The following is a 23,936-nucleotide window of genomic DNA, read 5'->3' on the forward strand; positions in this document are numbered from 1 at the left end:
TCCTATAATGAGCCCAGCATGTGCGCAGTTCCACCAGGTGTTTGCTAATTGCTGCTGGCTAGTCTGAAGGAACTGAGTGGGGAAATGCTGCTCTGTGAGGTGGAAGTTTATAAATTGCAGCTCTGAGGAGGAGCCAGCAATTTTTGCACAGCTGAATAGTTGCTATGGAGATTAAAGGATTTCTCATGCATCACAGAATCATGCCAACACTCCAGGTTTGTTTTTGATGAAGAAATAACATTATAACATGATGTAAAGCTAAAAAAAGAGATGATTTTACATAATACTACCCACTTAATCTACATCTAGTGCAAAGCATCTTTTATTTTCACACACTGTCCCTGTTTGAAATAAACTAATAAACTAAACTAAAAAAATGTCATGCACCTTTTTCTGAACTAAAACTAAGAAGTCCCTGTAACAACTTTAAAAATATGACAAAATTCAAGCATATCTGTGAACTATTAAAAAGTGGAACAACAAAACTTTAAAAAACCCAAACAAACAAACATCTCCTTAGCTGCATTCTTCATATCAAACTCCATCTTTTGGTTTGGGAAGCAGCAGGAACACACCTGCTGCATCCCAAACCAAATAGTGGTTTTTATTCATTTGTTTTGCAGCCCTGCTTCTCAGTGTAATCAAGAATGTCAAAGAGAAACCATTAATTATACATGCTTTTATTTTAAGTTGAGGAATCACACAAAGTGGCACAGAGGACTTGAAAAATTTAATTCCAGGCTTCACAGAGGAACCACTTATTCATTAGGCAGAGAAGCCTGTCGCATTATAGGTTGGATTACAAGAAATGTAGGATTTATTGATTTTAATCAAGACTCATTATGATGCTTAAGCTATGCATTGATATATTGGTAACAAGGAGGATGAAATTGCTGAGTGGCCAAAGGCTGCCTATCATGTTGATTAAAATGGTTTCTCTCTTGGCTGAGTGGACCTGGGCTGCATGTCATTCTGGTTTTTGTTGCCGTCTTGAAATATAGACTAGCTCTAAAATAACAGACTTAAATCGAAGACAAGTAGAATGAAGGCCACTGTATTTGAAATTTTAGGGAATAGTGACACCTAGTTGCAAAAAATCTAAATTGTAAATCAGCTTTGTTACATCAACCAAAATATTAAAGTGTGCCTCTGAAAGATTTTGATTTAAAGTTATTTTTATAAAGTTTGTTTATACCTAGTAATAAAAAAGGGATATAAAGTGAAAATACTTTTTTGTTTTTATTTACATTTGCACAAAAATAGCATCTCAAAAGTTGTTTGTATTATTTTCCTTAATCAAGTGAAAAATATTTATTAGCATTACAGCAACCAAATGGTTTTAATAAATGCTGAGCAGCTTTTCGCCTGAATCTTTGAGGATTTATCTCCAAGTCTTAGAAGTTGGAAAGCCTTTTGCCATCACCCTAATCTTTCGCTCGCTCCACAGTTTCTCTCAGATTGAAGTTGAGACTCCAAAATGCACATCTGTTTGGAAAAATGTGGTATTACCCTCCATGTGAAACAGTCTGAAATATGTGGAAATAGAAAACTGAAAATGGAAAATAACAGAATTTAAAGATTTAATTTTAATTTATTAAATATTCCATTCATCCATTTCACTATTTTATACAAGCGTGACTAAATTAAAATAAGAAAAAAACTAACAAACATGCTCAGCACACTCCCACCTCAATCAAAAACAACAACAAAAAATCCTTGGCAAATGAAGAGTACCACCACCTATCCAGGGACTTCTTTTGGCTTCATTTTTGAACCTGTCATTTCTTTTTTGTCCTGGTGACTGAAGTGGAAACACAAGGATAAGCAAGCAAGAAAGGCTGCTGTGCTGTAAACCTTAAGCCATCTAAAACAGCTTAAACTCTAAATAAAACCTTTGAAGTAAAAATGCAAAGATAATTGACTATTTACTGCTCAAAATCAATGAATAGAACCAAACTTCAGAGTTTCAGACTTTCCTTTAAGAGTTTGTTTGTTCTTCTGCCTGACTCTTAACCTTTACAGGTGATTTGATACTTCTTAATGTCTGGGGTATTTATAGTCACTTGTAACATCCCCCTGTGACTGCACACTATTATTGCTCTGTTCAAAATTGTGTAGGGATAAAATTTTAAAAATTACTCATTTGAATTAGTAAATGCCTTGTATTTTAACAGCTGAGTATCAATGGTCCATTTATTATTCGAATATCTTGTTTCATCAGTGAATTGAATGCCATATATCTTGTGTTATGTTATTAAAAAGCTACACAAATACAATTTTTATACAAATATTTAAAATATTCTAATTAAGTGAATTTAGACATTTTGATTTGAGTTGAGCTTGGTAAAATAGATTCATAATCATGGGGCCCTGACAGAAACTTTGTGGTAACTCTTGGAAACAGTGATGTAGTTGTTGCTGTGTGACAAAGTAGCTACTAGCAGCTTAGTTCCATGTGAAGTGGCCTTGACGGACACTTTCTTCTCTATCTTCTCGCCTGGATGAAGGAAACCCACCCTGGGGGACAGAAAGGAGAAACTTAATCTTCCAATTTCAGCTCAAACAGAGAGAGCGTTTATCTCCAGAGCCCTGAAACGCTCCAGAGATCCAATAGTTTTCCTCAAAAGCAGGCAAAACACCAAACATCTCTCTATTCTTTCAAAATAGAGAGATGTTTGGTGTTCTACTGTGTGCAAAATGATCACATAATAACTGTGTTCAATCACACTTGTTCAACAGCTACATACAGAAACTATCACAATATCTGGTTAAAAAGACATTCTGTCATTCCCTATATACAAATATAAAGCATTTATATAATCATATTTTGGAGCTCTAAAAAATTACCAAAAGCATGAATCATGAATCATAATCAACCACTGTGATTAAATGTAATTTTTAAAGGGAAAGAAGGAGATACAAGCAGAGGAGAGAGAAGGATAGAGAGAATATAAGACAGCATCCTAGAAGTCTGTTTCTACACCTACAGAAAGAGAGAACTCAGTGTTCAGAACATCATGTTTTAACTTCAATCCACATACACAATGTGTCATATTAGCTTGGAGTGATTTTTCCTGGCTAAGTATTATATTGTTTTTTGGGAAACTAACTATAGACGGACCTGCGGTGCTTGAGAGGTGTAGCATGTGACACACAACACGGATGCCTGTTGTTATCTAGTTATATCAATGTGTAGCATTAAAAGATATGGTCACTTTTCCGTAATCTTTGGCTGTGTTCAGCTTTTTTTCATGATCTCTTGGAGAAGAGATGTCTTCTGGACATGAAAGTGCAAACATAATTGAAAGGAATACACAGATGTATTCCTAAACCCAGTTTGGGCCAAATTATGATAGATGCCTTCTAAGACATTCCTCTTGTTTGCTTTGCTTTTGATTATGTAAGTGCTGAACTTAAAGCATTCCACCAATACTGCAGCAAAACTGAATAAATCTGTGTGGAATGAATGTGGAATTTTTGTGCTTCCAGAAACAAAAATGTTTGTGTGTTAGCTTAGAAAATGGCACTAAATATAAGTAGAAAGGGCAATAGATTGCTTTTCTTTGTTAATCTAATCTTAGCAATAAAGAACTTGTATATTTAAAGGAGAATAAGGTAAAAAAAAATCGATTGTATTGCAAAGGTAATTATGCCATGAAATGGCTGACGTAATCTGGTTGCTGAAGTATTCCTGTGCAATAAAATCAGAAACATATCTAACAACAATCCCAAACTTTGCTAAAATTATGAACATTTTTATTTGTAAGTGTGTAAAACTAATAAAGCTCCAAACTACATGCAGTTGTAATTACAGGAAGAGGTGATTCTATAAAGTATTGTTTTATCATTTTTAATAGTAAAAAAATGCTACATATCTATATACTTTTCCTTGCATTTTATATTGATGCTCTATTTTGTGTTGATATACAAAATACATTGGCGTGTGTAGTTCTAACATGACAAAATATGGAGAAATATTTTGAATGTTTTACTAAGACACTACTACTGAGAGCAAAGGGCTAAAGAAAACACAAACTGCTCAGTTCTTTAACTTTGGACAATTTTACATTCCTTCCTTCTCTAAGGAAGGAATGTCATCTTTAACGCCCCCTACTGCCCTAGATTATCTATTACATGGTTTTTGACTAGAATGAATGAACAAAGACCTTACCTACTTGTTATTAATTCTTCAAGTAGTTTGATGTCTCATGTTCATGCTTTTATTTTGAAGTGTTTTCTTTTATTTTGAAGGACATTTGTGCCATTTCTTTTCTTCTTCTTGACATTCGTCAGTTGATCTCTTTTCTGTTTATTAAGAGCAGTGCCGCAATCATTCATGATGTAAGTAGTGATATTAGTCATGTGATATGAATAGGTGGATGTTAATTATCACTTCTGACAAAGTTGCTTAGCTGCCAGGATAATTAAGGTGCCTGCACTTTTTGACTTTGAGAAGATTGCATTGGAAAGCATTAAAGACTACATATTTGGTTTAGAAAAATAATACAATGTAGTTATTTGACAATATGTGTTGAATGTGTTTTTTCCTTAAATCTTACCAATACAATCATCAGAAGTAATGGACCGTGTCCTGATATGAGGCGAAAATGTTGAGTAATAATACAAAAAGAAAAAAAAATAATGGGAGAGTTAGATTTTATTGACTTTCAAAAGTAAAAAAAAAAAAATCAAAAACAATACATTTCTGTGGCTCAGGGTGAAAGCAAAATTAACTGATTCTCCATTTGGTCTTTATGCATTTAACAAATCTGAAAACAATAAATCAGATTTCTGGCCATTCATGTCTTCTTATTACATAAAAGTATAGTTATTTAAGGAGATTTGAAATGAATGTTTTAGGTGACAGCCATTTCTCATTCAGTTTTTTAAGTTTCTTACATCTAATAACTACAAACAATATTTACGTCATTAAGACTCAAGCAGTTACTCCCATTAAAGCACAATTTTTGGAAAGAGTTATTTAGATCTAAACTATTTTCATTAAGGAGACAGTAGTTTTCACAAGAAAGCATCTAAAACAAAGTTAATTTGGAAACATTTACCAGTGTATTCATGTATGAGCAGCATGTCTGTGCATCTAAAATCTTACCAACAGGGACATCTGCAGAGAACAAGGAGACGTCCTGCATACTGTGAAAAAAAGTGAAAAAGTTTGAGCTGCAGCAGCTAGACCTAACTCGACACATATCGTCTGTGGGGTGTGTAGATTTAATGTTACCCCTAGTGTCTGCAGCTGAGTGTGAGCTGAAGGAGACTTTGAGAAAAAAGAGAGATGAAAAAAAAACATTTAAAGAAGGATTTTACGAATCCTATAGACACAAACACAAGTTTGAATACCTCTTAAGTTATGTCTTTGCATTTCTGAAAAAGACAGCAAGAGCATTTAAACAAAGACAGATATAAGAATTTAGAGCATCTGAGTTGACGCTTTTGGTGCATATAAGCTGTCCCACAGTCCCAGTGTCCACCTTTTGCCCAACCACAACCCCATTGTGCAAAATAAGACAACGGATGTCTCCGTCAACAGAGGCGTAAAGGAACGGGGTGTCAAACTTCACGGAAAAGCAGCGTTCACGGATGGCAGCAACCGGACACGGACTGCATCGGAATATTCCTATGAGACAGGATCACCACTACATTTTAGAGTGTAAACTTCTCGCTTTGAACCTTCAATAGAAACATTTCTCCAGAGGAAAACCGTACTCTGGTGGGTGAATTTACTTAAATTGTTTGTAGGAAAGTTTAGGAAACAATTCCCACCCTACCTTGACTCCACTCTTGCGGTGTTGGGTCAACAACCTGCCAACCATCAAATCCTGGACTGAGGTCCGATCTCCTCATCCAGCAGTCCACCCATACATGGAAGTTCCTGTAGGTACACACAGGTGATCACACTCTACAAACCGAAATGCATGGAATGGTGACGCAGATTATCCTTGCATAACAAAACTATAACCATCTTTTTTTTAAAAAAAAAACTGTTATATTTGCTGTACCAAATGCTGTCTCTGGACAACCCAGCTTCTCCCCGTTGGTTGTGTAGTACTCTTCAATGGTGGTGTTGGCATCAGTGTCATGGGCTGCATTGAAAACTGTCACCACCTTCCTGGAGGGAATCCCCAGAACTCTCATAACTGAAAAAAAAAGTTTGTGTGTTTTATTTGTTCTGCATTTCTCAGAAATGCAGTTTCTGAGAAACTGCATTCCTCAGAAAAGAGGAATGCAGTTTGTTTCACATCACTGTTCTTCATCAGTAAGACCAAATCTGTGTCCAAAGGCAAGAAAACAACCTTGGTGTAGGGCAAGGAACAAGTTTTATACTTCAGTAGTAATCTAAACAAGGGCAAAAAGAAAAACCTGAGTGTGGTCCAACCAACTTTGATCAATGGATCAAACTTCTTGCCTGGCCAGGGAGGCAGGCAGGAAGACATCAAGTCCAAAAAAAAAAAAAAGCCTTCAACCAGAATCTTAACCAGACTCACTGTGTTGTCTTTGGAACCCTGATAGTGATGATTCCAGAAGTACCGATGCAGAGGACCGATGCAAAGACCAGGCATTGCCTGTATCGCGCAGGCTTGAATTTGGATGAGAGCCATTGTTGGAGGATTTTAGCCCTTCCGGTCCAAGCTGTTGGCTTGACACCGTCACGGTAGTCATGCTCCCATTTTCCAAGCAGAATTCCCAAATCATCATTGGCATTTACCTTCAACAAAAAGAGGCACATTACCTAATGTTCTGTAGAACTGACCAGCAACTTGTTAGAGAATGTGATTTGGTGATATGTTGCTATGAATACTGGCACATATTTGTGCATTGGAATCCATTATTGTTAATAATAGGGTAGTTGTTATAGCTTACCATGGCACAGATGACCAGAGAGAGGTGCACAGGGTTTGCTCGTGAGATGTAGTCTTCGTGGTTGTTGTCTTGGTGCTGTGGGCTGACTTGCAGTAGCGCCAGACATGCCTCCAGAACTCCCGGGTCATACTGCTCAAATCCAAACACACCTTATTATATCCTTTTCTGCAAATAAAGTTTTGAATCTTTCTATTCAGTAGGATTTTTGTTGTGTGTTTCCCACCTGACCAAACGACTCTGTACATTTTGACAACTGCCCATGTACACCAGTCCATAATCACTCTTAACATACTCCTCTATGCTTGCCTTCTGTGGCATGTATACCGGATCATCTTAAATTCAGTAGCAGGAGAGTGGGGCATCTTCAACAAAATAAAAGCAAAGGTGGGAAAGGGATTTGGAAGAAAAACATGGACTCGCCTCTCAGCCAAGGATCGCACAGCAGCACAAATGTCCCAACTTCATAAGTTTGTGCTGGAATTGTCTCTATTTGGACCAGGAGCTGATAGACTCCCACCGAAAACAGAACCAGGGAGCAGATGTGGATGGTGACTGACTCAAAACGGATGTCTCTGGGATGAACTTTAGCTGACCACCTCTGGTGGTTTGAACATTCTTCTGAGAACAAAACTGGGATCCCCTGAGTCAGACTCCTTGCACAGAGGAAACCACTCATAATGGAAATGTGGAACTACACCTTTTAAATTTACACTGAATACTAAACTATGTTTAATAAGTTTGGTTTTCTGCTTCAGCATTGCTTTAGTATGAATATAATTTACACATACACAAAACAAACGGTTTGGTATTTTCTGTTGCTGTTAGGACAGAAGATGAAGCGTTCTAACACATTGGATGAATATTGAGTTGGTGATGGGTTCTAAAAAAACATCAGCAGAAGCCTCTTCATAGTCGCCATTTTGAACTATACAAAAACCTGATCACGCTTAGCTGAAAAAACAGGATGGAATAAGAAATGGGAAGATATTGGTAACTAATCAGAGACCAGTAAGAAAAACCATAAAAGACATGGTTATTTGTTTTTCATTTTAAACATTAAATAATAAATATACATGAAAGTATTTTTTGCAGTCAAAAACAGATAATTCATTTTGGTTTATGTTTTTTGAACTTATTTTTTCACCACTAAGTAAACATAAATATAAACTTAAAATATAAATGAGTATCTAAATTTTGAATGAATTTCGAGGAGGACATTAAAAAACAACAACAACAAAAAAACCCTTTTTAAATACATATTCGATTTAGACAATATTACATCCAGGTTTGGGATTCTAAACCTGAACCAGTATGTTGGGTCATGATCACTTTCATGTTTGATTAGGTTTGCGTTAGAAAACTGATAAAAATTTGTTTGATTTTAACCCAGCAGTTTTTAGAGTGTATGAAATGTCTAATCCTGGCCACTCGTCTTTTTAATAAATCAAAAATAATAATAATAAAAAATGGAAGAATTAAAAGAAATCTGAATAAAAATCTTTAGTAAAGGCAACAAATTTGACATTTTTTGTGCAAAAACACAATGTGTTTAATAATAATCTTGATGATCTGATTTTATGTACAGATTCATGTTTGTCACCGACATGACAGAGGCAGTGATGTAATGTAGCTTCTTTATAATCTTCCATGCAGATTATTGGCTTATTTTTGTTTTTGTTTCCTTAATGCTAAAAGATTTAACCTTCATTTACTGTATTAGCCACACTAAGAAAATAAAAAAACATTAAATTACTAGTATAAAGTCATTAAAGTATTATAAAAACTTACTGAATTTGATAGGAGCAGTATCTAGTTTAAGCAACAAAAGAACAAACTGGTTTTGACTGATTTTTAAAAAAGTATACATATAAATAAATATACTGTTTTAAATAAGAAAAGTAACAGAAAAATAGTAACACTGCTTGGGATTTTGAGAAGTCGTCTAGAAGAAACAATGTGAAAAACGGAGTTATAGTCACTTTATGCCTTTTAACATCGTCATTTATGAGAAAAACATATTTTTATTATAACAAGATGAAAAATTCACCTCGTTATAACAGAACGTTTCTGATTTAACAAGTTTTGAGTTTCTCATTATTTTCCCAACAAGATTGCTCCTGAATTTACAAATATTTAAAATTTCTAAGCAATTTCCATTTTGAAAATAAAGTTTATTTGTTTCATTACAATATTTCCAGCTGCTAATAAATAATAAATGAATGCAAACTGAGCAGAACTGTGTAATGCACATAAGAGATGGTGCAAACAGGTCAGATCAAAATAGTCAACTTTTATTTGTGTCAAAAACATTGACATGGAGAATTTGATACAAAAGGGCACTGAAACTAATCTGTAATTCTGGAAACACACACACACACACACGTGCACACCCCCACACACGCACCAACACACACGCACGCGCACACAAATGCAACAATGAGTACACTGTTGCATGAGTCTGGTTCCCATAACATAGCACACAGCAATATTTATTAGCATAGTGACTGAAATAATAATAGTTCTTCTTTTGTCCTCATTTGTATCCCAAAATGACTTTGCCAAAAAATAAAAAATCAAATTTTAGCATAGTGTTATAAAAATCGGATTGAATGTCCTATTCCCCGAATAATCTGTCACATCCCTGACCCATAATTTTCTTTAAAAAGCCATTTATAGCCACTGATTTCTACAACTGCAACACAATTAATTTTTGAAAAAGTTTAAAAGGTGCAAACTTTATCCAACACCACCTGCACACCACACGTTCTTTCACCACAACACAAACACACAACAATCACCACTTTACCTCACCAAGGCACTGCCTACGTCCTGCAGAGAAAAACACACGAGTCACACAGAGGGTGGCGCCGCCAACTCTACAGTTCAGCTGCCGCTCAGAGTTTAAGGCCAAGCAAACAAATTCCTAATAGTTTCATGTTACAAACTGGATTTTAAGATAAAATATTAGATTAGTTATGAAGATTTTACACTTTAAAAGGAGTTTGAAGCATGAAACTGAAAAAATGGCTAATTTCAGATTAGAAATTCTACTTATGACAAATATTTTTGTTTCAAACCAATTTTACAATTCAAACATGAAGTAATAAACATCTATCAATAAAGAAAATAAAACTTTCCATCTTTCTAAAGTCATTTTTACCTTGTTTAGGAGTCATTAACCAATCAAATGGCACTCAGAGGAGGTGGGTAAATGTGGAGAAATACAGTATGTCATTTAAATAGGACGGGGAAAAAACATTCAGTTATAAATATGCACAAAACAAGGTGGAGATTTACAAAAATGTCACAATTGGCGGAAAATATTTGAAATAAAGTCTCTATTTACCTGTACCTTAATCCCTCCTAAACCCTTTTCAAGAACAAAAAATAAATATAAACACAAACACCCACACACATCAAAGTCCAATGCTTACGAAAGCAAAAAGTTCAAATAAAATGGTTAGCTTACATAACTTAAGACAAAGATTTTGCACGTACAACATTGCATGAGAAACATCTGATATATCGAGGAAATGCCTTATTGCTGATCTAAACTGAAAGCGGACAGTTCCTCCAAGCTTTGTAATCAAATATGAAGATGCAGGTTGATGCAATTGAAGCGGAAAACAACATGAATGAAGGGTTTCAGTCAAGATGAAGACGACTGACTCCCTTCTACCTGATAGGTAACTGATTTAAGGCATGATCAATACTGAGCCGATCTGAAGTGCATTTACTGAAAAACAAGACGTCCTCGTTTCTGCTTTCCTTTTTCCCCAAATCTAAAACTTCTACCTAATCTTTCCTAACACCTGCAGCAATGCAGAGTGATCCACAGTCCACTGTGTAAGCTTTGAGATGGAGATTAAAGCTCCATGTCTTCCAGCAGGTGAACATCTAACATCTGAATCTTCTGCTAAACATGTAAAGGAAAATAAAACACACCAGAACCTACACAAAACCCTTCTTGAAACACACCTGTTCACATGTTTGAGTTAAGACTTCACTCTGCTCCAAACACCTGAGACTGTGGCTGAACGCCGTGAGGACTGAGTGAGTCTGATCAGGATTAACTGCTACTCAAAGCCGCAGCAGTCTGCAGACATGGAAACAAACTTCTTGGCATCGCTGGTAAAAAAAAAGAAAGAAAAATAAACAAACCTTACTTAAATCTTTTATTGCAGCAGCATAATCTCATCTAAAAAAATTAAGAACCCTACCTTTAACTTTCGAGAATTTATTATGTAGAGGGAAAAGTAGCTGTCTTAACATAATCTATAGAAGCGCAATTGTTTTCAATCCATACATTCCCAATACGTTTTGACACTAGTATGTCCCACAGTGAGAAGGATGGTCCAAAAGGGCAGAAATATCTCCAAAGCTCACTGTTCAGAAAACAGGGGCAAAATGTGTCATCTTGGAGTCACCAAGTCGCCATAACAACCATTATACGCCATTTAACCAGCTGTTTGGGAGAAATGTCCTACTATGACAAGAGATATGAAGTTTGCTAAAATTCTACTTGAATTTAATCTGGAAACGTTTGGTTTGGTCTGATGAGACTGAAACCCCTTTCAGATCATAGTTCAATAAACAAGCGACTCTGAGCAACTCGTTGTCATTTCACATTCAGTCAACCTGCAGAGATCACAAACAAGCCTGTGTGTGCTTTAATAGCATGCCGCTGGGATTACTGAACCAAAGAGGCGGTGTTAGCTTTCAGGGTTCGTCTGATTGGTGTGCGTCACATCTCTACGGGGGTTTCTCCTCTTTTTCTTCAAACACACTGTTAAAATGTACACAGTGCTCTAAATGCAAGAAAAGGTGCTGAACATCATCATCAGCATGTCATCATATGCTGCTCAACGATCTTCATTGGGTTGGGCCGGTTTCACTTTTGACCCGATACAAAACGTCAACACTGACCCCAGGATAGCTTTCTACCGCTTACAGTTTATTGTGTTTGTTGCTACCTCCTGAAGTGCAACACAAGAATAATATCAGTATGTTGGTAAACAGTTGATCACAAGGTGTAAATACATTTAGAAATCATAAAATGAGATCATCTCAAAAGCAACAACAATCCAAACATTTAGCTGGGTGGAGGGGAAGCACCAGTAGCTGCGTTTCCATTTTAAAGTGAGTAAAACTTTGTTGGTATTCTACTGAAGTCTACAAAATACAATTTTGCAATTGCAGTGTTTTCATTAAATAAGAAATGGAATTAAAAATCACTCGTGAACAATAATTCATGCGCCATCATCCTCCAACTGCTTCCTTCTTCTTCGTGGTTTGCGCCAGTGGCAGCATCCGGTCGTGGATGGTGTGAGGCCAAAGTAGTGTTTCTGTTGCAGTTTTGCAAATTAAACCAATTTTTATATGGCCAAAAACCCTAGCGTCATCCTAGCACCAAAACATTTGAACAAAAAACAAGTTTTTTCAAGATTGGAAATTGCATATTTATTTTCTAAATGTCAAATTGTGCAACATGGTAAATGGAAACATAGCTAGTGATTCGTGTCCTAATTGCCACATCTACAACCTTAACAACCATATTGTTGTGGGAGTTCTGACGACAGCTACTTCCAACAATGTTCAGAAGCTTTTTCGATGAAGCTTTATCAATGAGAAGTGAAACACCAGAAGAAGACCAGTTGCCTTCTGCCATGTCAGTGATGACTGGGAATCTACACCAGCATATCATCTCAAAGGTGCAAGAGATGGAGCTTTTTCACAAGAAAGAAAAGTCTAGTAGAGTCTGTGACGCTGTGGGCCTGACAGTATGGACATAGTTAGAGTATAAAACAGAGTATTAAGAATAAAAATAGATCTGATTTTCAGTGAACTGAAAATCAGTCAGAATCTGATAATAACCCCAAACATCAGGTCCAATCAATATGGGAATGGTTCACCAGACACAATATAAGCCTTTTCAATGGCCAGACCTCAATCTGTTAGAAAAGCGGTGGGCTAATGCTAATACAGATGCACTCAAAACTGGAAAATTCTGCCTTCTCAGTCAGAAAAACCAGCTGATTGCCCTCTGAAGTTGGATCTCACACTGGGGAAACTGAGCAACTCCGACTGCCTCTAGTCACAACTTGTAAGGCGGACTTTGCATTTCAATATGGCCGCTCCTCACATCTACAGTAGTGAGATGTGATGAAAATATGTTTACAGAACACAGGTGGAAGAATGCATCTTAATCAATGTTACATGTAGAGCCTGGAATGATGCGATGAAGAAATTTAAAGTGGTGTTTATTTATTATTTTTATTATTTATTCCTTTATTTAACCAGGTAAACCCCTTTGAGATCTAGATCTCATTTTCAAGAGGGACCTGGGTTTATGGAAAGTAAAGCTTAAAATATTTGTCAGAGCTAATGCAGTGGATGGGCGTCGCCATGTTGAAATTCAGACTTCTTAATAACTAGAATGCAATTATTTCTTAACAAAATAAAGATCTTGTTTTTCTAAACTTTTCAGTTTTGAGATTATGCCACAAGAATAAAGGATGGGTTTATTTTGGGTCTTTTTGAACCTCTTTTTATCAGGATGCTCAGAAATTAATCCTCATCTGTCACTGCTTGGTTTCCCCACACACCGACACTGTTTCTCCTCCAGAGAAGTCCTCAGAACTGTTAAATTCTAAGAACGATGATTCTTACAATGTAATCAGAGAAGAGTACTTCATTAAAAGTGGATAAAAAAATCCCATCAGGGCTCTGGCTTTGAAAACATCTCATTATAGACACGACATGATCTAGTTTTGCAGAATTCCAGTGATGGGAGAATCTTCCAATGTTGTAATTACCTTGTGCTTTTCTGCTGATTTTCATTCTGAAAACCTCCGGGATGCTTTCTAATAGCAGGCCGTCAGTCTTCCCTTGACGATCAAAATTCCTCTTGACATCTGGAATCAGTGTTCAGAGAAACCAATCCTAGACGTCATGTTGCTGCACATGCAAACTCCAATCCCCCTCTGCCCAATGTCTACTTGGATAATTCATCCAAAATCAACAACGTGGTACAAAATATCAAAATAAACTTATATAAATAATTTAAATAGCCATACTAAAGCTGAAATCCTGGTCAAAATTTTTAAAAATAGCCACAGAGATTTGCTCACATTGGTATATACAATTAAGGGCAAATTTGAGATTTCATAACTAGGCAATTTCCCAGAGCCCAAAGGGAAGGAAAACTAAGATTGGACTGTGAAATATTGGTTCACAGCTCTCCTTCAGCGGAAAGGTAAAGTCCTACATTAGGAACGATTTAAGCCGTCTTTTTCTCCATCTACCCGTCGCCCAAAACGTGCGACAAGTCGTCAAAGTCACAGTCAAACAGTTCACTGATTCCTTCATGGTCCTCCAGTCCAAAATGGTAGTCGTGTCTGTAGGGAGGGGACAGGTTGATGAAACTGTCCAACGGGAGAGGAAGGCCTTCTCCGTTCAGGAGGTCCGAGGACGAGAGGGGTGACAGGTCGAAGTGGTCGATGTCCCCCAGGCTGGAGAACAGGTCTCCCCCCAGGAGAGATTCTGTTGACGAAAGCAAGAAGTGTGAAAAAAAACAAAAAAAAAGACAATGGCACGGGAACACAGCCAACCACTAAAGATGTTAGAGTTATGTTTAAGCACTGTTGTGAAACCGGTCGTTCCTGCTGAGAGATTGATCAACTTCTGAGATAACTAAACATGTCAAAAGAAAAAAAAAAAAACCCCCGTCAGACATGCAATGTAAGCACTGCAATTTAACCTGTCTGTCAATGTGGCTCAACTTTGTTGCTTTACACTTATTTAGTTAATTACTGGAGCAACATTTCAGCAGACAATAGCTAAACCCAAAGAAAAACAGGGTCTTCCATGCTCTTTGTTTTTTAATTTTCAATTTTACAACATTTTCACATTTCACATGATGATTTACTTCTGCCATTACAACCATAAAAGAGACATGAAAAACGAACAGGATCTGAAGTTAACTTAAATATGCATTCAGTTTGAACAAAAACAAATTTAGTTGAAAGGAACCGTAAAGCGTGGTCATGTGGTTATGGTATGTTCGTATTCTCACACACCGTTCGTTCATTCGCCTCGCCCCGCCCCGCCCCGCCCCGCAGTGACCCTCTGTGTGTGCTGCTACTCAGCTAACCAAACACCCGACTCTCTGGGTAAACTCTGCAGTACATGTGGCTTTTTCCGCTTGTAAAGCACAAATCGCTGCTCATCTTAATCTGATTTGATTGTTTTTGGTCGTTGTTTTCTGGAAAAACGCAGACAGCACAGTCAGTAACATTGTTGCATATCATTGTTATCTAATAAAACGGATTTCTAGACTTGATATTCTTATTATATAAGTGGGGAAAATGAATAAATCCAAATGGGTACTTCTCAGCCTTTCCAGCTAGATCCTGTAGTTTTGATTTATTCCACTTTTGGGTTGGCTTCATGTCAATTTCAAATTTTTATACTATTATAGAGCTCAGTTGAATTTTTTCATCCTTCTCTTTACTACTGTATTTCCCTGACAATAAGTCGCTCTGCAGTATAAATCTCACAAGTCAAAAAATGTGACAAAAAAGAAAAATGGCAAAACAAAATAACAGTGACTTTATTACTGTTATTTACTATTACTATACGGTACTTCCTTCTGGAAGATATAGTACTTGTGGTTTTAGTTCTCGTCACTCTTATACAGTTTCCTCTCCTGAGATCAGCCATGTTGACTTCGCTGTCGGTCTTTATCTTTTTGTGTGTAAGAAACGCCTGAGAGTGAACTCTCACCTGCGTCCCCACCCAGCACCAGCGGCGAAGCCTCCTGCTGGGAGGCCGCCGTTACCGTGGACGAGGTGGACGCTGGAGAAGACACGCCATTGTCCAGCGCTGCTGCTCCGGTACGGGCCGAAGGTGGCGGCGGCTCGGCGGGTGGGGTGAGGAGTGGGGCGTGGGAGGGGTCAGAGGTGCTTTGAGACGGGCTGCCTCCCGTCACGGGGCTGCACACGCCAGAGCTGTCCTCTGGACAAAGGAAGACGTCTATGGGACCCTGCGTGCTCCTGAGCGACACCTGGTAGCCCTGAGAGAGACGGACGACATGAAGGAGCGCCGCTCAGTCAGGAGGAACTCACACACTGCAGCTCCATTACAAACATGTCCAAACTTTGTCAATATTCTACTAATGTTGAAAAAAAAATACAATTTTGCAATTGCTGTGTTTCTACTAAATAAAAAACAAAATTACAACTCACACGTGAAAAAGTTTGTTCACACCACTTGTGAAGCTTTTGATCGACAAAGAGTATTTTTTGTTTTTTAAATTGGCGCTTTTCCATTAAGCAAATTTATGTTCAAAATGTCAAACTATGGACTTATAGGGTAAACGCAGCTACTGAGGCGGGTTTCCTCTGCCCTCACCTCGCTGGGCTCTGTGACTTGCATCTGGGTCTCTGGAGGAGCTCTGACCACCATGACTAGCTGGTCTGGGGAGTCGAATGACTGCCGCAGGTCCTGACAGCGCACGTAGCCCAGCCTGCTGGACGCAGCTGTTAAAGAGCTAACACTTCTGTTTGCAGGTTGAAGTACTTTACAATTTTGTTTTCTGATTGTTGCAGTGACTAAAATGACTAAAGCTTTATCTTTAGCACCACATGGTTGTACAAAAAATGTTGAAACTGCTGCATACAACCATAATAAAGACAGGATTTTAACAGTGTTTAAATTGCAAATTACGTTTCCAAGTTCCTTCTTCTACCTTATGCAAATAAAATGCCCTCCTGTGTTGTCACAGTGCAAAAGAAGAACTCCATATTGGTCATTCAAGTTAACATGAACTGTATAAGCAAACCATACAGAACATCTCAAAAGTGAAAAAGCATATGTTACTGTTTATCATTATGCATGCTTTGTCTTTCAAGAGATGCCTTTATCATAATTAGTTGAAAATCGTCTCAAAACAACAATATTATTATTTATCTCAATAATTTCTGGAACTATCTATTGTCCAGCTAAATGTGTTGTTGTGACAGGCCTAAGTATGAATATTTCTGCAGGTGTACAGTTGTCCAACCAACTGATGAATCAAACCCGGTCACTCTGACAGCATTCACTAGAAGCAGTAAAAGGATATTTCTTGTTCTGTGGTTCCTCTGTGAGCAGCCGCAGTTGCAGGGTGCATTTAGAGATGAGTTCGTCCAGCTGCTCCTCGGCCTCAGTCAGATCACACACCTCCCTCTGCAGCTCCTTGTGCCGGGACACCAGGCTGGCATCGATACGGTTGCCACTGCGGAACAACAGTTGGGTTAAAATTCAGAAGTTACTCCGGCAGTCTAGTTTGCTCCCACACTCACAGCCACTGGATGTTGTTCTTGGACTTCTTGGAGATGAGCTGGATTCCCTCCAGGACGTTAGTGATGTCATAGATGCGTCTCTTCTGGACATCCAGGACCTGGGAGGCCCAGTTCAGGTCCACCACGCCGTCGGCCGACTGCGACAGCAGGTTCAGGAAGCGCTTGGTGGTCAGGTTTAGGGACGTGTCGTATCGGGACTTCTCCGTCGAGCTTCGAGGAACTTTGCAGAAAAAAAAGATCTAGGTTTACATTTCCTGTAGAATTCAAATTCATTCAAAAAACATCCCCCAAAAAATTAATCCCAAATTAAACGTTGCAGCAACTCATATTAATTTAAGACTCTGATAGTGTTGTGGGCAGGAAGGATCTCCTGTAGCAGTCTGTGTTATAGAGAATTTGAAGAAGCCTCTGACTTTTCTATGAAGAGGGAAGTGTCATGAAGAGGATGCTCAGGATTAACAGAGGCTCCTGGTTTATTAAATGTTCTGCAAACTGAACCTCCATTTTAGGGCTCCTGCTCTCGAGTTCAACATTTTGCAAAATCCTCTTCCGAAATATTCCACCCCATTTCATCTGTTACATTACAACTTCAAACATTGGCCTGTTTGTTTAATTATTAAACACAAAGTAGGACACAACTATGATGTGGAAGGAAATTTTACCTCCATTGTTCTGACGCCACTAATAAAATCCAGCGCAACGGATTGCCTACAGAAGTCATGTAATTACCAATAACATCCTATTCGTGAGTCATTTCATCTCAGTATAAATCCAGTTGTTCTGTGAAGGCCTCTGAGGAAACATTAGTGATTAAACAGCAAGATGAAGATTAAGGGTGTTTTCACATCTGATAGTCCAGAAGACTCGGTTTGATTTGGAACCAAAATTATAACATTTGTTCCATTTTCAGCTGCTGTGTTTATCTGCTGTATCAAATAAACCAAAGTGTTTGAAAACCTGTTCCTCCTCTGTCCTGTGGGAGCGCTGCACCAAGAATCACTGAAGGAAACGACATAAAAACCTCCAAAGAAAAAACTGAGAACAACTTCCTTCATTACAAAATGTAAAAAACAATGGAGTGATGTCAATTTTTAGCTGTTGTCGGATTTCTCTTTTGTCTTTGGCTAAAGACTGACTAGCTAGACTGACTTGTTTGTTTTGATTGTATTTACCCAGAATTCCCTCTACTATACTCAACTTCCTGCTTTTGGAGCAGCCTAAAAAAGAGCAGAGGAGTTAAAGCAGATATCTGAAGGAGCACTGCTCAGGTCATCATCCAAGAATGAAAACAGTATCGCACAACTGCAAAAACAAAGAAGAAAAAAATAAAATAAATACAACTGTTCAGGGGACAAAACAAATGGAAGAAGCAGCATGACGATGTCTGGATATTCTTCTCCAGCAGAGACAGGAAGTGAAATGCAGGCGGCTGGAACAAAGTGAAACAAGATAAAACAACAGGAGCTTCTTTCTACGTCGGCCTTTGGGTTTAACTGAAACAGGTTCCTCTTTGGCTGCGTTGTGCAGGAACAATGTCGCTTCACTGCAGCTTTAACACAAAACCAGACAATCTGATCAGCACATCTGTTTTCCACTCCTGACATGGTGCTGGAGTAAAGGTCAGGATGGTACTGAGATCCAGCCTTGCAGGCCAACAGTGGACACTGAGGAAACAGAGGAAGAGTGTCTCACTTCTTCTGACTGAGGGATTGTAGACTCATCCTGTTTGGCATGAAGGAAATGGCAGATTAGAAATAAACAAATGACCTTAAAACTGCAAATAGCTGAACTGAAAAAGGTCTACTGGTAAGTCAGAGAAGTAGGAGCCGTTGTTGAAAGATGCCCAAAGAGTGTATTCTGCTAGTATACACAGCTATTTTACTAATGTTTTTTGACATTAGTATTCTGCTAATGTAAAAAAAAAAAGAACAATTTCCCAATTGCGCCGTTTCCTTTAAATAAGAAACAATTTAAAAATCACATATGAAGAAGTTTGTTCATGTGGTAAGTCATTAAAAAACATGCTGCACCATCATCCTCCAACTTCAACTAGTGTGTTATATGGGTAAGTGGACAATATGTCGATATGTTTTCGACACAGATCAAAAGGTAATAACTAAGCTTTTACAAAATCTAAAAAAAAAACAAACAAAAAAACGTACTTCAATTTATTAAAAAATTTAACATTAACAAGCGCTAATCTATTTTTCTGACTTGTCTAAAAGATTTACATGGAATAATTTATGATTTGATGATGTTGGACTCATAAACCATGCCAAAATATTTAATCTCCTCCACAGTCTTGAGTTTTAGATTTTTAACATGAAAAATTGGGAAACTCCTTTGGTTGTACTTAAGTTGTAAAATACATTGCGACGTCTAATCGGTTTTCATTTTGAGATATGATGGTTGAAGCCAAAGTTGTCTCATTTGTTTCCAAAAACCTAGAAGCAGCTTGTTCCAGGTGATTTGCTGTGTATGAGTCGTCTGCATACACTACAATATCAACAGAAAACACCAAGAGGTGTTTAATCTACAAACTGAAAAACTATAACTACTGTTTTATTTGCAGGTAAGGCTGCCCTCTTGATCCAGTCTGTTTCAGTTTAGGTTATATTTGAATGATCTTTCACTAAGCAATGTTCTGATCATACTGGGCTGTGATTGCTCTCTCTGTTTAATTCTGTGTGTTACTCATTAAGTCCATTTATGTTTTTTTTTTCCTTTCGTGAGTGTCAAATTTCATATAAAATCATATTTGTTATCCATTGTAACCCAACAATTACCAGAGTACTGAAAATGTTTGAACCATTTGTTTAAATCCCATTTCCTAATGATCTTAATTTAGCCGTTTTTGTTTTCAGTTATGTAGGTCTGGGCTTTGACTTGACCATTCTATCATGTAAATAAGCTTTAATCTGACTGGCTACAGAATTACTACACACTGTACAAAGTCACAAATTACACTGCACTTTTTCCTGTCTGTTTAGCATGTGTGAATTTTATTAATTCTGTTGCCCGTTATGACTTTTCAGTCTGTCTGTACGACTCGTGACTTGAAATTGCCCCTTGGGGACAAATAAAGTTATTTCAACTGAATTGACGTCCCCGTTTTCTGTCCTTCATCGACTCTGACCACCTTCCTGTTTCCACGGTAGAAAAGCACATGATGCAGCCACCACAGTGATTCACCATGTGTGCAGTGTTCTTTCATCACCATGCATAACATTAAAAAAGTTCCAATTATATGTTTGCCATCTTCCCTACCTGTCTTGTAGCAAATTACAAAAAGGATTTCTTAGGACATTCTTTCAAAAATGTCTTCTTTCCTGCCCATTTATAACAGTCAGATTTGTGAATAGCTTCACTAAACTCTCACGTCCGAACAGGAGTCATGTCCTGACAGGGTTGCCTTACTCCATATTTTCATGTCAGGATGACAAACTGAACAGTGGCTTAGTGGATTTGTGTTTTTATTAGGCCTGTCGCAATAAGCAATAAATCAATGAATCACAGAATAAATTAAACTGAGTTCAGTAATTTCCATTTGAATGATTTATTGTTTTTCTCTTTTCTCTCTTTCTACCAAAAACTGGATGATAAAAGTCTTCAGTCTGGTACTTTGGTCTCAACTTGTCCTTTTTTGAAGAACAATTTTGTTTACAGAAACTTTATAATCCATTTTATTTATTGTTTCTGTTTTATTAATTTTAGATATTTAAAATTTCTTCCAGTTCCAGTGTTTGTTAGAATTTAAAGTTTATTGATCTCTGAGAGGGCAAACTTACATTATTATGCCATTACTGTTACATTACTTGAAAATGATCTCATAACAACAATATTACCATTTATCACAAAAAGTTCTGAGACAATTTATTCCCCAGCAAAAGTCTGTTATTATTTAAAGCCTGTTTCTTGTTTTGGTGATGCTATTCGTTCTCTAACAAACCTCTGAGGCCTTCACAGAACAGACGAATTTATACTTTCAGTATTTCGTTAGTGCAGTCTGAAGTTGTACTAAAGCATTTTCTTACTCTGCTCTGATCTAATACAAAAAGAGAAAACTTTTTTTGAAATTTGCACTTGTTTTTATTTAACTGAGACATAATTCTTAACTACTTGTATTGTGTTTGTAATTTTGTTTATTTTCATAAAAACATTTCTTTCTTGTAAATGAGATCTTGCATCTCAATGAACAAAGATCAAATAAATTGCACACAATCAGGCATAACTTACTACTTAGAAAGCAAATGCTTGTGTTGTGCTTTTGAGTAAAGGGAGGTTAACATTTTTATTCCCCATATCATATTTTATGTCAATCATATAAAACCTTGATACAAGGTGTTGTAGTTTATAGTTGCAGTGTGAATAGAAGTTTGAGGGTGAGTGGTGTGAAAACTTGTCACTGGATGTGACCTGAACGCAGAGAAAAGCCGCCATTAGTACCTTTAACTACTGAACCTGACGGAAAACAATGGAGGACGTTTCAAATAAAGCAGCAGCTGCTCTTAAAACAATAACAAAGGTTGACGTATACGTGTGTGTTTGTGGGTGTGTGTGGGTGTGTGTGTGTGTTGGAAGCACTCGCATTGATGAATGCCTCCCGCTGTGAGTTTTTTGTTTTTTTTAAATGCATCTACCTCTAGGAGGAGCAGGTGTGGAGGGCGGGACTTGGCCTGTGGCTGGTCGCGTGGTGCTGACGTACTGATGGTCGCTGTCGAGATCCAACTTCCTCTTTACCTGACCACAGGCAGGTGGAGGAGAGAACATGTTACAACGGAGGTTTATTACATTGTATTAGATAATGTAGAGGTGATGCATCATGGGAGAATGCAGATGTGCAAAACAAAATGCCTTCAAGCAACAGATGCTGAGATTTAGGAAGAGCTCTGCTGCACTGCAGAACATCTGAAAGCCCTCGTTTAACCACTTCCCTTGTTGCTCTTTCACTCTCTCTCTCTCACCCCGCCCTCCCCTCATCTTATCTCCCCATCCCTCATTCTTCTCACCGGAGGTCTCCCCAGAACCGGCCGCCTCTTGTCCTGGATCCCTACATCGGCAGGGCCCTGCGGCGTGGCAAAGAGCAGAATCTCCCCTGTGCTGGTCGGGGCGACGGCCGGGTGGAGCCCCTCGTTGCTGGGGCTGGTGATGATCACTATCTGGTGCTCCTCACCCAGGTCTATGGTCCCAGAGTTCAGCAGCGTCTCAAAATCCGCCAGCAGATCCTCCGACGTCTGCCCTGTTATCAGAGTTTCTGACATGGTGGTCCTCACTGGACTCTGGGCGCGCTGCGATGCCGTGCTGTGAAAGAGGACCAACACCTACTGGCATTTGCAGTGTCCTGTGAATGTTGTGGTGCAAAATGGGCAATCTTTTCAGGGGTGTGTGTTGTTAAAAGGAGTTAGAGCATTTCCTCAAAAGCAAAGCTCCTTTTTTCTTTAAGTTGTTGACCTAGTCACTTAAATCTAAATTAGAAATACTGATTTGATCAATCAAATGTAGATCAGAGGTTAAATTGAAAAACAGGATGTTCTGCCAAACAGGAAAATTGGCAACTGAGAATCGTTGCTCAATTGCATAATCCGCACCACGCCTACGGACTCAAAGGCAGAAATGTTATTAAAAAGATTTTTAAAATGTTATGGTGGAGGTAATGAACGCTGGTTATGAATGAGCTGGTTCAGGAGCGAGCGGATCTTTTGTTTTCGAGCCTCCTGTCAGCAGAGTTCGGCCGCGGCCTGGCCACTGTGATGCCCTGCTAACAAGCTAACTTATAGCTCAACAACAAAGACTCGCACAAGTTCACTAAATGACCCGGGCAGCAGTTAGGCTAGCTATTAACCACCTTATAGTGGCATCATTTCATTTTACCTTGAAATCAGAGCTCGTATATTTAGCTAAAGAAACTTTAGTGCAGCCTACAGAAGTTAGCTTATCAGCATAAAATATCTACAGACCAAAACGCATTGCCACGCGCCGAAATCATCTCTGTCTGTATATTTGTGAAACCAGGCGTCTGTCTTGATGAAAGTACAAGATTTAAGTTGCGTATAGATGTATAGGGTGAGTTAGCATGTTAGCTTTAGCCGTATATCTTCATTCCCCTCGTTTTGTTGGGGCACGCAGGAAGCAGTCCGACAAAACATGCAAAAATAACGCGAAATGAAAGAGCCTAAATCTACGTTCATTTATCACACCGGCAGGCTGAGGTCCTCGGGTCGCTTACCACTGGGCGCGGCCGATCTGTAAAAGTGTCCTCGCGACCCAGTTTTCTGCCGTTTTTGTTGTTATTGTCCCAGCTGATCGACATCCAAACAAGCTGTTGGTCGGTTTTCGCGCGAAATCTTTTTTGCCGCGAAACCTGCACGTGGAGAGAAAGACCGAACCCCATTGGTCAAAGAGGTGCGTTTTCCGCGACGCGAGGCTGGTGGGCTCTGATTGGCGAGAACAGCTGCCTGTCACGTGCACGAGCACAGATTCTTCGATTGGAAGGTGCGTTCATGTTCATCGAAGAAAATCATTCTCAATCAACATTTATTCAATAAAATGGCTAAATACACAAAATTTCAGTTAATGTGCTACTTCTGTAACTTATACCAACCTTCAAATACCAAATTTGCTATTATGGCTGAAACTGAGCTTAAAAATCCAGCACCTCTCATTATTTTCAAGTTATTTTTTATACAGGTACTTAATACATATTTATTATTAGCT

General features: G+C 38.1%; 2 protein-coding genes across 3 annotated transcripts; both read right to left on the reverse strand.

Annotated features, from left to right (window-relative positions):
- Positions 1-664: 664 nt before the first annotated feature.
- On the reverse strand, positions 665-7,943 carry LOC116719683 (protein-glutamine gamma-glutamyltransferase 5). The gene is given in 11 exon segments (XM_032562290.1): positions 665-2,517; positions 5,111-5,151; positions 5,240-5,305; positions 5,370-5,635; positions 5,787-5,890; positions 6,018-6,039; positions 6,042-6,155; positions 6,547-6,724; positions 6,880-7,028; positions 7,113-7,211; positions 7,300-7,943. Coding segments are annotated over 11 exon segments (1,452 nt in total). The 5' UTR covers positions 7,556-7,943; the 3' UTR covers positions 665-2,360.
- Positions 7,944-9,149: 1,206 nt separating this feature from the next.
- Positions 9,150-23,587, reverse strand: e2f1 (E2F transcription factor 1). Of its 2 annotated transcripts, none has more exons than XM_032568561.1 (8): positions 23,449-23,587; positions 22,232-22,523; positions 21,863-21,962; positions 17,223-17,442; positions 17,003-17,155; positions 16,291-16,405; positions 15,664-15,952; positions 9,150-14,421 (listed from the first exon to the last, which is right to left on the reverse strand). In XM_032568561.1, the coding sequence occupies exons 2-8, from the start codon at positions 22,481-22,483 to the stop codon at positions 14,180-14,182; spliced, it is 1,371 nt and encodes a 456-aa protein (XP_032424452.1). In that variant the 5' UTR covers positions 22,484-22,523; positions 23,449-23,587; the 3' UTR covers positions 9,150-14,179. The 2 variants fall into 2 exon arrangements, with proteins under 2 accessions (XP_032424452.1, XP_032424443.1); XM_032568552.1 differs by having other exon boundaries at positions 22,232-22,563; positions 23,449-23,586.
- Between the last annotated feature and the right edge of the window lie 349 nt (positions 23,588-23,936).

The sequence above is a fragment of the Xiphophorus hellerii genome, chromosome 1 (genome assembly GCF_003331165.1).
Source record: "Xiphophorus hellerii strain 12219 chromosome 1, Xiphophorus_hellerii-4.1, whole genome shotgun sequence".
In the NCBI taxonomy this organism is placed as follows: Eukaryota; Metazoa; Chordata; class Actinopteri; order Cyprinodontiformes; family Poeciliidae; genus Xiphophorus; species Xiphophorus hellerii.